The sequence below is a fragment of the Penicillium brevicompactum genome, assembly GCF_028827555.1.
Source record: "Penicillium brevicompactum strain IBT 35665 chromosome Unknown utg000001l_segment0_segment0, whole genome shotgun sequence".
Classification (NCBI taxonomy): domain Eukaryota; kingdom Fungi; phylum Ascomycota; class Eurotiomycetes; order Eurotiales; family Aspergillaceae; genus Penicillium; species Penicillium brevicompactum.
Window position 1 is genome coordinate 398,376 of NW_026623203.1, and position 13,966 is coordinate 412,341.

General features: G+C 46.7%; 4 protein-coding genes across 4 annotated transcripts; 2 read left to right on the plus strand and 2 right to left on the minus strand.

Moving 5' to 3' along the window:
• Positions 1–878: 878 nt before the first annotated feature.
• Positions 879–2,476, minus strand: N7506_000091 (uncharacterized protein; the record flags this gene model as incomplete). Its single annotated transcript, XM_056949387.1, has 6 exons — positions 879–970; positions 1,033–1,503; positions 1,552–1,633; positions 1,693–2,046; positions 2,091–2,183; positions 2,237–2,476. 6 exons carry the CDS (start codon positions 2,474–2,476, stop codon positions 879–881), a joined length of 1,332 nt encoding a protein of 443 aa, XP_056815302.1.
• Positions 2,477–2,877: 401 nt separating this feature from the next.
• N7506_000092 (uncharacterized protein) lies at positions 2,878–3,837 on the plus strand (the record flags this gene model as incomplete). Its single annotated transcript, XM_056949388.1, has 1 exon — positions 2,878–3,837. The coding sequence occupies one exon, from the start codon at positions 2,878–2,880 to the stop codon at positions 3,835–3,837; it is 960 nt and encodes a 319-aa protein (XP_056815303.1).
• A 2,019-nt stretch (positions 3,838–5,856) lies between these two features.
• N7506_000093 (uncharacterized protein) lies at positions 5,857–6,078 on the plus strand (the record flags this gene model as incomplete). Its single annotated transcript, XM_056949389.1, has 1 exon — positions 5,857–6,078. The coding sequence occupies one exon, from the start codon at positions 5,857–5,859 to the stop codon at positions 6,076–6,078; it is 222 nt and encodes a 73-aa protein (XP_056815304.1).
• A 6,661-nt stretch (positions 6,079–12,739) lies between these two features.
• On the minus strand, positions 12,740–13,956 carry N7506_000094 (glycosyltransferase family 32 protein; the record flags this gene model as incomplete). The annotated part of the gene is made up of 4 exons (XM_056949390.1): positions 12,740–13,015; positions 13,068–13,427; positions 13,475–13,612; positions 13,678–13,956. 4 exons carry the CDS (start codon positions 13,954–13,956, stop codon positions 12,740–12,742), a joined length of 1,053 nt encoding a protein of 350 aa, XP_056815305.1.
• Positions 13,957–13,966: the final 10 nt, after the last annotated feature.

Sequence of the window (13,966 nt, forward strand, 5' to 3'; positions counted from 1 at the left end):
GATTCACTTCCTCGAAGCATACCCTCCGTACGAACTAAAGCTTCTAAATAGAGACTATTCAGAATAACTTCAGAGCTCCCGGTTTAGTCGAGTCGGCAGGCGATTGAGACCCAAAAACACCTTCGAACTACGTCAAGCTACAAAAGCAAGCTTCGTCGATTAAGATTTACTTCGCGCAAGATCAAGAATCCTCCATGCCCGCTTAATTGCGTGAGAAATCAGTTTTAACAGTCTGCCGGATCAGTATGCAATCTGCCGCTGTTTTTGATCAAGAAGTGAGCAATTTACGTGCTGGACACGCGAAAGAGAAGCAAAAGTGAGCTAGGTCCCATTCCAGCTGTAGAAGAAGGCCTCTCAGTTAAGAAGCCTCTATATTAATTATGCAGCCTGTGGATGCAATTGAACCACATATTCGGGCAGCACCAAAGTGTAGTGGGTATGGAGAAATAGGGCATAAAATCAATAGATGTCTAGATATACAACGTTGCCGTCGAATCAATTTAATGGCGACATCCTTTTGATAGGGATAAACGCATTTAAATTCAATAGGTTGGATTGGGTGCGCTACTGGCTTGTCGGTACGTTGCTTACCTGTGTTTACGTCAGCAAACAACTGCTTGCCTTTCCTTCCTCCCACCAATATTAAGCCTACTTGGAAACTCGACACGATCCTACTTTACAGGGCTTTATTCGCTGATGACGAAAATATACTAAGGATTGACGCAATGATATCGCTATTCTGATTTTGATTTGCCCAGCTCAGGCAAGATACTGCTTCCGCAGTTCGCTGAGATATACGCAACCGCTCAATCAAATTCTTCGAAAGATCCACATTTCACCAGTGCTTCAGGTCTATGTAGACATCGTTTCCGCCTGCATCAGCTGGCAGAACGACGACGGGCCAGCAAATACGTTCCAACGAGTAGAAGCCCGGAGCATAGCAGGAACCGGTTCTCTCGACTAATATCCCCTATTCATGTGTGAATTAGTGACTGACTGCGGGTCCCCAGAATCCCAAGGGTGAAAGCATACCTTCATGTATAGAGATCAGAGAAACGAATACAAATACGTTCAATGGCACCCGAATGAGCCCATATGTCGTGGCCCTGTGCGCATCTTTCACGAAATGGCCTCTCAGATAGGCAATGCTGGGGAAGTACAAGCCGACGCAGAATTCAAAGACACAAAAAGCGATGAATCGAACCGATTGTCGGCGCGATGCCACCACGACTACGAAACAAAGGGCTGACAATGAGAGTGCCAGTTGGACGAATGAGGTTGAAAGCTGCCGGGAGTTTCCATCGCGGGTGGAGTAGTCGAAGAACATCGAGCCAAGAGTGAGCGCAGACATGAAGCAGGCGAATATAATGCCGAAAGGGGGGTCGACGTTCGCCGATTCCCATGGCCGGGCTGTGCTGATGGCTTCAGGCCAGGAGTACACCATGACGTACATGGAACCTTCCAGCAGGCAGGTTGCATAGCCGATTAATAAAAGATCAGGTTCTAGAATAAGGTCATTAAATGGCTTCTTGGAAACGTGCGGTGACATACGCAAGAGTTCACTGACACCGGCCCTTGGAGCTGTTGTTGCTTCTCTTATGCTATAATCAGTTCGTGACCGATGATTCTCGACCTAGGTAGGGTACAATCAGTTGCGGTACCCAACATTGACGAATTCGTTAGAAAACCCACCCAAAGCGTCGAGATGAAGTAGCAGGCTACTACTAAGCAGACAATACTGGCCATAAAAGGGGCCTTTTCTGAGGCAAATATGGCAACCAAGATCTGTGCGACCACTCCACTACCGACAGCAATAAACCCATTAACAGCCGACATGGTCCCGTACAGTGAGCTGAGGGAGCACAATGTATGCGTCAGATCCTGCCGGTGGAACTCGGACACCATCCAGGTTTCAAACGCAGTAAAGAGTATTGTCGTGCTCACGCCCCCCAATGCTCTTCCAAGCATCAATATCCAAATGTTTCCGGAGAGCATGGTGAGGTTTGAGAGTACATAGGCCACACAGTATGCCTGGCATGCCTTTTTCTTCCGAATCGATCAGTAAGAACGCCAATAAAGGTTCCACTCACACCGGCACAGAGAAACCCTGCAGCGAAAAGCGCAGCAATGGTTGCCTCTGGCACCTGATGTGTGTTCTTATACAGACTGTACATGAAAGAACCCTGTAGTCGGATTTAGCTCAGAACCAGCGGGAATATGTCGACAGAGTACATACCTGAAGCCAGTCTGCGGCAGTAGCAAATACGTAGACGATGAGGAATTGATTACGCAAGACCATGAACCGTTCTGTAGCACTTGACTGGTGAACATTGTGCAGTTCCTCGTCAATTGCTTCATGTCTTTGGTGGACGGTGGATTGCTTCGCAGCACATTCGTGAGTTCGCTGTTGCTGTTGATAGAATGCAAAGATAACACACAGACCCAATGCCACTAGGCTGGCAACATATGAGGACATGGCGGTCGACAGTAATGGGAGACATACAAGGATCAAAGTAGCGAATTATCCGTCCGCCAACAGAGGCTTCACCTCTCGATCTTGTAGTGCTCACATGCACACTGCACCCTCGTCAATAGCCAAGAGCACGCCGCGTAAGTGTGGAGCGATGAAGCTGCCAAGACATTCAGGGTGACTTGGCGATGTTAGAGAAGCAGACTGAAATACGAGGGGTTGTGGCGAAGTGAGAAAGGTAAAAAGGGATGGATTGAAGCTCAGCTCTCCACAACGACTCGCAGCCTCGGTATACATCACTCTATATTCCGTTTCATTCCCACCATTGCATGAAGTACAACGTTTATCACTTGTTCTGGTCACTCGTTTGAGATAGAAAGCCTTTGTTGATAAATTTCCCAGTCAGCATGTACACAAGACTAACTGCACTGGTCTCCCTGGTTGCAGGCGCATTGCTTCTTGTGGTGCTGACCTTAAAGATGATTCACCTCCTTGGGGGGTCGCAGGTCGCCAACACCCCATCATTGGACCTGAACCTCTTCAGCGTCGACCCTCACCTCCACGCCAAACTCGCCCGAGCCGAGAAGCTCTGGGAGCAAGCCGTCGCAGACCGTGAAAAAATGCGAGAAATGTCTGGCACGAGGGAGTTCCCAGACGGTTATTTATACCCATTCAATGTATGGGACTTTGCGCGTCCCAGCTTTTTCTGCCCACACGATCTAGAGCGAGTCGGATCCCTAGGTGATGGAGGCAAGGTGGTCTGCGGCATGTCCCGGTACGAGAGAGAATCCCCAGGACCCTCTTCCGAGACCAGCGCGGCCCCGGAACTCATTGTCTACTCGTTCGGTATCAGCGGCGACTCCTCCTTCGAGTCTGCTTTGCTTGAGCGGACAAACGCCGTGATCTGGGGCTACGACTTTTCGGTGGATGGGTGGGCAAAGGATATCACCGAGCAGCAAGCGACACGCACAAATTTTAAGAAGGTCGCCATCGGCAAGGAGACAGACGAGACGCGGAACCCGGCCGTGTGGAGCATTCAAGACCTAATGAAAGTAAATGGACACTCATATATCGACCTGATCAAAATGGACATTGAAGGAGCTGAATTCGATTCTGTCTCGTCCTTCATCTCCTCGGTCATGGCGAGTCACGGAGGTGCAGAGAATGTAACTTTACCCGTCGGCCAGCTCCTGGTGGAACTTCACTTTATGAATGCGCCGCCGGGCTTGACGATCCCAACGGACTTGGACTCGTGGATGAGGTGGTTCTCTGACATGGAGAAAGTAGGCTTGAGGCCTGTCAACAATGAAGACAATTGGATTGGCGACGCCGGCTCAGGCAAGCCGAGGTTTATGGAGGTGACTTGAACCAAAGTCCCTTGCAGGTTATACATCAGAAGCTAACTTGCGTGATAGTACACTCTGATTAATGCCTATGATAAGCAGAGGAATAAGTTGTTGTGGGCGTGATTGGTTATTGGTCATTCGTCGTCTCCTTGGAATATGAAACAAGGTGGACTACTATATAAAACAGTGATTTTAGAACTATACCCAACCCATACAAAGTAGCTGAGATACTATTTTGAGCAATTCAACTTGGACTACTAGACTAGTAGTATGTAGTGCTGCAAGGTCAAGCTTACTTGCCTTACCAGAATAGCTTGAAGGGTTTACTTTAGCCACTGCTTTATTATACGCAAAGGTTCCCTTGAGTATATTCCAGCCAACCCATCCAGTATAAAGACTGCGCTCGATAGGAACCGGCTAAGAATCTGTCAATTACACAGACAATATTATGTGTTGTGATATGAGGTAGTTAGTTGCTGCTCAGGAACGAAGCCGCGGCATCGGGAATAATTCCTGCCCACCTATATGAAGACCAAGTTGATCGGTCTTCATGTTGTATATATAGCCTCGTGTACTATATAGCCTCGTGCACTCCAATAAGTTGAGCTGGGAGTCTTCGAGTGATAGATGTTTAGTCTTTTAGACTTAAAATATTTATCTAGTTTACAAACTGTAGACGCTGTGTACAGTAAAACAGGGCGAGCTACGCAGATTTTGAACTTGCTACGCCAACCAATGTAAGAGACTGAGTTAGGTATATGCAACAGGACTTCTTATCCCCCCAGCCATACTTCGTATCAAGACACCAATAGCCAAAGCGCGTCTCACATGCAGCGTATCTCTGCACTGCTGACGTACTTGAACTCTGGTCCTTCCCATAATTGAGGAGTCGACCGATACTTTGCAAGATGGAGGGTGATTGCTCGTAAATTTCACCTGTCTGTGGGCGGGCGGGCCGTTTGACTGTCGGCCAAGGGTCCTCTTACAGAAAGCACATCAGTCGCATGATTCTCCATACTTATCCATAAAAGTATAATGTTTTAGCCACGTGAGTGTCCTATATACTACGTATTCAATGATTTGAGTAGACGGTATATGATGAATGCGCTCAGCTAAAACTAAGCTTAGTAAAGAACTAAACAATTTATCAAGTTTGAAGTTGAAAGTGTGACCCGAAATACGTAGAAATAGTGATGCTGTCGTATCAGTGTATATATATATATATATATGACTATAAGATTATGTTGAACTTACAAATACACTCACAATATAAGTTACTGCGTACCAGTCGCATCAATCAACTTAGTATAAACATGACATTTACAATACGCATAATAGGATACGCCTCTAATTTAATCAAATATCTACTATACTAGTGGTTATTGACGTAAATAACCGGATACTGATGGTAACGCATCGGACAACTGCTGTTTTTCGTGCCCACGTGGCTATTATTCGACCCGCACTACGACGACCGATAACCCTAGTTGACTCTGCCGTCCCAGGTAAAAGCACTTGGTTACTCACCTTCTTTGCGTCATGGATTTGGTCCCCATGCGACGGTAATTGAATGGCCGATTACCATGAAAATACGCCCCTCCTGTATATAAAGAGTTATTCGTTTGATTCCAATCTGCTCACCTGTCATCAAATTTGCCCTGGTTACCCTTAAAGTGTGAGTGAGCGAAGCAGGAAACAACGTGCACGGCTGTCACATTCCCTTGCCCTAGTTGGACGTCAAATAATATCATAACGCCACGTTACACGCCGCGTTACAGCCGAAGCTGGGGGGCCTAAGTCCTAGAAACCACTTGGACCATGATATAGCCCGGGCCTTCGGCCAACTTCGTCATATCCTACCCTGATTGATGAGATGGGATTTAACATGACTCCACCATACGTCGACATGCAAACCCAAGAGGGCCCAGTGACTCTCCAGTTCGGCGAGGTGACCCCTCTAGGCACTGCTTTCGATACACATCTCTGTCTCCTGCCACACTACCGGACGGTTTTGGCCAATGATTCCTTTCCGACGATGAAATGTCTCTTGCGCCTCGTGTGTCCAACTCGGCGGACAGCGAAATCCAAAATGTTCGAAATGAAGACCTCATTAAGACCAGCAATGTTCAACGGAAGCGACTTCCTCGAAGGCGAGAACCACGGAAAGGGGCACTGCCACTTCCAGAAAAAGACAGGACTAATGGTGCCGGCTCTCCGAAACGAGATACTGAGGCATTCGCTATGCTGAGACAAGCGGATTGAAGGGCATTTGGCGCAGGTGATGCAGAATATGTTAGCGTGACATCATTTTGCTACTCAAAGCTCAGACTATGCCAGTGACAAGATAGTGCCTATTTGTCTTGCGCTAATTGAGATCTCGACCATCCAGAGCGAGCGTGGGGGATATGTCTATCTTCTATTTTTCATCCCTAACGTCATGGGCGTAGAGACTGTTCACAAGATGATAGCACGTGTGACCCAATTAAAAGGGGGTTGTTTTAATGTGACATGAGTAAGAACGGGGACGAGATAAGTCTTTGCCTGCACCTGAATACTCGGTAGTGGCGTAGCAACTAACTGCTCACAAATCAGTCGCGTAATGTGTATAGTCTGATGACGAAGGGGGATCCGAGACGCAATCTTGAACCGTTTGAATGAATGTATGGTACAACAGAGCAAGGTGAAGATCACAATAAGGAGTTTGATAGGAGTGTCAAATATACGGCAAGCACTTAGTCTGTCCCTTGGAGACGTATGCCCGAGACAAAAATTGTCCCACATATTGCTATATTTATCCTCAAAAGGGAGATTTCTGGGCTTGGGGATGAGTGACGAATTGATGACAATGTATTGACTACTATCAACAGCAGATAATTTCGTTATTTCAGCTTCCAACTAAGATTTTCCTGGGAAACTTTCGTTTGTCGGGAGGTCTGTAGGTATGAACAGCGGTAATATCAGATGTCGCAGCCTGAAACAAGGAGAGTCTGTGGACTCGCGGATGGCGGCAACCGTCATTGTATACTTTCAGTGGAGAGTATGCATCGCTTTTCCGTTCACTGCGTCTTGCAGCGTTCGGTATCTTGAGTTCCAACACGTTTCCATGTTGTATTCTTCGCTATGGCGCCATCAGTCACCAGTAAGTGCACATAATATTTCATACCCTAATTCCAGCGTAGTAATGCTTGTTTTGCATTTAAAATTATAAGTGGCGTACAGGAAAAACCATCGGCCGAAACAGCATCAAAAACAGTAATAGACTCACGATTCGTGATAGATCCATTGAATAGCTTCTTTTTCGGATGTCTCGTGATGATAAATTTGATCGCGACCCACACCGATTTGGAAGTCAGTTTCGACAAAATTGTAGATATCCTGTTAGCAGACACCATGCTCAGTCACCACACATTGGTAGCCTTGAAACCACGTTTTAACCTCTGAGATATCAGGTGCAGCACTTCTTTCAACGTCGAGAGCCTGCCGGTGTCCGGGTGCATGGCGATTTATCCAACGCTTATATTCAATTAGATCTGGGGAACGATCTGAAAGCCTTAAGCATTATAGTTATGACAGTTAGTTTATCTAATACTGAACACTTCGAGATGGCCAAAATTTTTGGAGGCGGAAAAGGTCACTAATAAACAAAAAGATATGGGTACCAGGAATATATTAAGGGCCACTCATGCCACGGCTGGCTGTCTGTGGGAAGAGCCGCAGGAGTATCGTGGCGGCTTGGTTTGCCAACAGCCACCATATCATGGAATTCAGAGCTAAGGAGTCTGCATAGCTTTCATGATTGAATACTCTATCAGACTCAGACATTGCTCTATTTTTCCCTGGCCACTTCCAGGCCTCGAATCTCTGAAGCGAGAATTTCTTATCCCGCGATGTTAGCACTGCTTCCTCACCAACAGCAGTAGTAACAGATCCGAGCTCCTCATTGTGGTTTGTCTGCCACCAATGTAAATGGGTTATGAATATAATGCTGTGATCGTAGAGGTGTCAATAAAACGCATGCAAATCTGAAGATTTGGCTTAAAAGAAACCCATGAATGTCCCTACCGCAATAATAAGGGCGAGCAAGTAAGATGCCGTTAAGAATTTTCCTGTTTCAGAGTCTCCCATCATGCGCGAAATGTGCAGTCTGAACGTTAGGCTGTGCCGCCGGCCTACAGAGTTGATCTATCTTCCCTATTTTAACTCTGGGCTTCAACACGAAGCTTACGCGGCAACAACGATATTACGTAGTGCTGGCCTAGCAAAATTGAGTCACCAAGAAGACATTCGAACTTTGTATACATTTAGTTCGAGTAATTAATGAGATTTATTTTGCCATTGAACTGCAGTATCTAAATTAAACTACATGGGACATAAGGTATGACGTGTCACATAAAAAAAAGATTCGACACGGGTTCGGAAAGTCCACGTTCCCGACTCTAAACTTACGCATGCCCAGACCAGCAGTCCCTGCCATCTTGCCAATCTATGTTGGGCTTGCCTCCACGGCACACTATTGGCAACCAGGCGCATGTGAAGTGGATGCCTGACCTTCTCTAAGCCGCCTGGACTAATTGTACTATGGATCCAGTGGCCAGGAACTACTAATTTACGATGGCATAGTACTTGATCTCGCCTAGTTCTCAGTAGCTTGCTGTTTCTCGGAGATTGAAACTCTCATGTTAGCCCAACTGATATCCGCGGATATTATCACTAAATACGACCAACATGATGCTTAATTGTGCACGTTGACGTCGTCGAAGACCCGTATATACGGGTAACTGCTATGCTCTTCCTGAGGAGAAACATCCTTTTATCTTGTACTTGATGTCAAATTACTCGAACGTCATCCTCTTTGAGTATATCGCTGGGGTCAGATAAACAAATCCGTACTTATAATTCAAATCTACCAACCAGCCGTCTAACAAGATACACCACAACACTTTTGACGGCCCTCATCATAATGCAGCTTCGTGTATGTCCGAATGGTTCGTTTCTCCTCGCTCGAATATTCCGAACAATTCAGATTCAGCAAGATGGAGTGAGATCAGGTGAGATTGTACTAGATGGTGATTATTGGGTAGTGAGCTCTCTGATTGTGATTCCTGTGCCTCGGTCCCATCCTCTAGATCTGTAACTGATATGGTCAATGTTGAATTGGTAGACTAGAGGGATTTTGCCTCACCTTCTCCGTGCACGTGGACTTTCATTAATAACTTGACTGTCTGCCAAGGTACGGCTCGCCCGCCATGAAACAAGACGGAAAAATCAGAATTCCTCGGCGTCTTTCGGATTTTTAAGCTTTGGACATTGGACACCAAGTGCATGCGCCATTTGACGGCGTTTGAATGCTTAGCGACAGATATGAGTCAGACAGTGGTATACGCTCATTAGAATTTTAGGTCTTGTACGAGATAGACACGTCGAATAATGACCTGACGCACAGAATCCATTGGGAGTAAGGGGCCGAGGTAAAGCAGGTGATGCGAAACTTTTGGTGGCTCATCGTCGATAGTAGTCATGTGGAAGGGACCAGCAGCATGCGATCGTATTGGTATAGGGGAGCTTGACCAGACAAGACATGTGTTCGCTTCGCATTCGACTCTAGTGACATAAATGAGGGCGTTATCCGGTTGTATGATCCGAGTCAGCAAGAATTAATCCTGTTGGACGAGGTGGTGTAGCTTACCTGTTCATAAAGTCCCCAAAGTGTACGCTTGAGACGGGACGAACGGAACGAACGGGGCTAACAGTTGGCATATTGATCATATCAGCTTACCAACTAGATCACTTATAATTCTCTTCTGCAATGTAGTCGCCAGTCATACCATGCCGTATTCAAGGTCATCGCACTTTCTGACTGTTACTTCAACAAAGCTGCGCTGGGGTGCACTAGGCGATTTTCCGAGACAGCAAAGTCGCGTGACGAACCCCCTTAGGATAATAATTGCACTTCCATGGTGGATGAATGGATCGCGATGCGGACGGCCAGAGGTTCAGGCACTCCATAGTCAATGATGTGAAGGCAATGGGGACGAGGGCGCAAGACGCGATGAAGCAATCGTAGTTCCTGCCACCTCGGTCTTACCTCTGACCCGGCGGAATAGGTCACTGAACACAAATATTTTCCACGGGTGACCATGGGTTACTCCTACAGTGGCATGAAGATGTCAGTGGTGTCCGTGGTTTGGGGAACAAGAAATGGCAGAAATAATCGGACCCGGCTCAGCCTTAGCGGAAGGCGCGATAACTCACATTAACGGGAAGAACGGACGACACCAAATTCTGCGCAACGAAGTTCGCCATTGGATGTCCGCACTATGCTGTTGGCCCTCTTTCTTGATACGAAATCTTTCACCCAGTGTATAGTACACGGTCTGAGGGGACGGGCCAAAAATAGTATAGCCATCGTCTGCGTGGAGCATTGACAGTACTGCTGGATCCTCGGGGGCAAGTTTGATACGCTATTGTATTGGTTCAACGTCAGACGTCAGCTAGGACAGTACGTAGATCAGCGAGACAATTAATGACTGACATGTTCCGGTGGTCAAAACCAAGGAGGAAGACACGGGGAGATATCTCCATGGTTTTGGCACTCGTGGATAGTAGTCGGCGTGGCACAGATCTGATGAATTCGCATTGCCTTCCGGTCTAGTGGAATGTCAGGGTGGGATTCACACATCCGCAACCTGAACCTTTGCAGTTTTGCCTTGGTATGCATCTAGACGCAGAAAACGGCAGTGGATCAGTTCATTTGGGTTGCTATGGCAGAGTGAGATGTGTTCGCATAGAAATTTTTAACCAGCCAACTCAAGTATTATCTCTTTTATCGCCTGAAATCGGCCGGATATCATATCCCCTACAGGCACTTTCTCACTTGCTGGTCCACGATGTAATCTATAAATCTTAGTATGGTGGAAGTTTCAGTACTGAATCAAAGGGGAAGAACTTAGCAAGTGCCTTGGACACGGGGCTTGTTCGACTTTGCGTAATGTAGTAATCAATTTGAAGGGCAATGGCTGGGGACGATCTATGTGAGGTCTGTTGGGATCCATGTCTTCATTTTACTTTCACTTTTTGCTGCGACTTTCTTGATGCCATTTTAGATGCTCAGTGGACTCGACTGAGAGTCATGTTGAGAAATAGTGATACTGAGTCGGTTGAGGAACGTTGTCCGGCATTCAACCCCTCCACGGCCTTCTAAATTGAGGCCTTAGCTATTCAACCAGCCATGACGTTGAATCAACTGCCACTAAGAACCACCAAACCGTGCCTACGATTTGTTCACTAGGTGCCATGGATTAGTCTTTGAAACCTCGCTTACTAGATGGTTTTGTTGGTCTGTGGGCCTGTCCTTTTAGTCGCCGTCGCTTATGCAGGTACCCGACAAGGCTCGAACCACGTTGAGGGCCGGCCATACATCGACTCATATTTTTGACTTGCAACCATCATTTGAATTTAATCTATTCATTGCTGTAACTCCCACGATGTTTTAACTATCCGATTCTTGTGGCTTTTAACAAATATGGAAGTGGTATTGTGTTCAAAATATGTCGCAACGCGCATTCATCACTAATGAACTGGTGGATATGAGATACATTTTCAGTGCCAATGGCGTCGCATTTACGTATTCATGGCATCCCCAGGGAGCAAATAAACGTCTTTAGTTACACAGTATATACGCATTTCTTTTTCGATTGAATATCTGGACGAAAATAAGTCATTATGCTGTGATGATTGTACCCACCCTTCAATACGGTCACGCGGGCTTACAGCGACTGTTGATGGTTGGCCAAATTTGCTTAAATTTGCTTAAGCCTGCAAAGGTCATGGACCAGAATACTTGGGATCTAACCCTCAACGCAGTGAGGCTTGATCAATCCCTTTCCGCTGCCACTTAAAAAAAAAAAAAAAAAAAAAAAAAAAACTAATATAGTCAATTCGACCGTTCTACATAGGGTAGGGATAACAGTCGGACTTCTCGTTTGAGCCACCACCCTACCACCCTACCAAGTGGACCATGGGCAAGTAGAAATTAGCTAGGCTAACCTGATAGAGAGTTCTTGCTGTCTACCAACTACTAAGGTACAAGAAGCATATGAAAATTCAAAGACTAGGTGCGGAGACCGCATCCATCTGTTGACAAGAACTGGTTTACCAGTGTTAAAGGCGAATCCCACCACTCAACCACCCTCACTTTAAACAAACCTGGAGGAAAAGAACCAAATACAAGCTCCAAAGCCTCGGCTAGAACTGAATATAAGATCAACCAATGATATATAACTCTTTCTAAATGATCAAAGAACATGCTGACGAACTGTAAAACATTCAGGCAAGAAATGGTGGAGCGAGCGCAAATGATTTTGCAAGTGGATTAATGCATGGCAACATACCAATTGCGGGGCATCAAGGCTTTCATTGGAAAAGCCTCTTGGAACCGATCGGGGTTGGATACCATTTTCAAGGAGACTCCGCACTGATAAATAAATCCACGTCTGATTCTTGTCCCGGTTGTGGTACTTAGCAACCAATATACTGCACGATACCGCATGGACCCTAACATGGCTTAATAGAACGAAGGCGTGCATTATAATCTGTATTGGTCTTGTTGGAGCTTATCGGTAGTTTACACTTCATTGTAGCTAGCTTTTCGACTCCTCCCTTCGCAGGTGATGTTTCGCAAGGTCGGTCGCGCTAGAACATATCAGCGGTCGGTTTGTCACATTAAGACTTTTCGATTGCATAAGGGCGCAGAGGACTTTTCGCATCACCCCTTGCAACTTTGTTCTTCTAGTTCGTATTTCTTTCCACCGAAGGCTACGAACCCCAGGATCCCGCAGGATCGCGATATCATGCAATGCGCTCTTAAACACAAAATAACAGGGGATCAACTTGTACAAAAATGATGCGAAGATACACTCAATTATCACCAACGGCTGAATTCGTACGAAGCCTCCGTGATACCGCCTAGTCCCTCGTCTTCTTTGAAGACGCGGCGGATGATGGCGGGGACAGTAAAACGCGATCTGCGCGTTGGAGAGGTCGACAGTCGCGGACCGATAATTGCCGGAACTTTCATGTAGCGGTATCGGTATTTAGCTCCTAGGAGCATAATTCGATGGTAGCTCCACCACAGACAGAAACCAACGAGACCGGCGATGCAGAAGCCGCAAACAGCGAGAAAAAGCCAGTGTTGGCCCATCTTGTTCAGTTAGCGATTATTCTCATTGGAATTCAATCGTTATGGTAATTACCCAGAAAATCAAATGCGCGTCCTTGCCGTGCCAACTATTTCCATGGTAGTGGGTAAAGAAGCTCCACGAGAACTGACTATAACCATCCTGCATGAGGATGCGAACATGGTCCGCGTCGCTCGGTTTATCGTGCATATACTCCTTCCAAATAACTGACAAGAAGAGCGGACCGGTCGAATACATGACGGTGATGTAAGGCAAGAGCCAATGGCGATCATACTGCTGCAGCAGTTTGATGACTCGCAGGAAGAAAGGGTGCTGGGGAACGGAGCCCATAGCGTCATTGGAGATACCTGTTGGTACAGTACGGCGTACCCACGCGGGGTAAGTGAGGAGGGGATCCAAGCGGCGGTTGCAGCCCTGGTTTTGTTAGAGTTGGACGTGCGGGGTTCACGCGGTGTACTCACATCGTCTAGGTCGATGTAGATTCCTCCGTAGTGAGCTAGCACGAAGTATCGAATTGAATCTGCGTGCTGGATGGGGTGGTTGTAGCCATCGAAGGTGCCCAAGAACCAGGGGTATTCAGCGGCGATGAAGTGGCGAGACTTTTCATTTGTCCAGAGCTGCGCGACTTAGAATTGGAAGCTTGTTAGTGTATGGTAGCACGTACGATATATTCATAATCTGGGTGTAGGTCGATACAACTTTGTTGCGCCTCAACCCAGACCTTGGGGATTGTCTCATTCTTGTAAGTCTGGTGAATGATCTTTGGGATGATGTGGGGGCGTTGTTCAATCAAGCTTGAATTCAGGGAGGGGAGTTCTGCGTGGTAAATAGCGTCTGCTGCGGAATTTTTGACTAGGAGGGAGAGAAGGGTCGAGACACTGCGGACGAGCAAAGAGAGGACGAAGAGGTTGACGAGGAGAAAGATGAGGATACCGCGCCGCATGCTGGAAAGA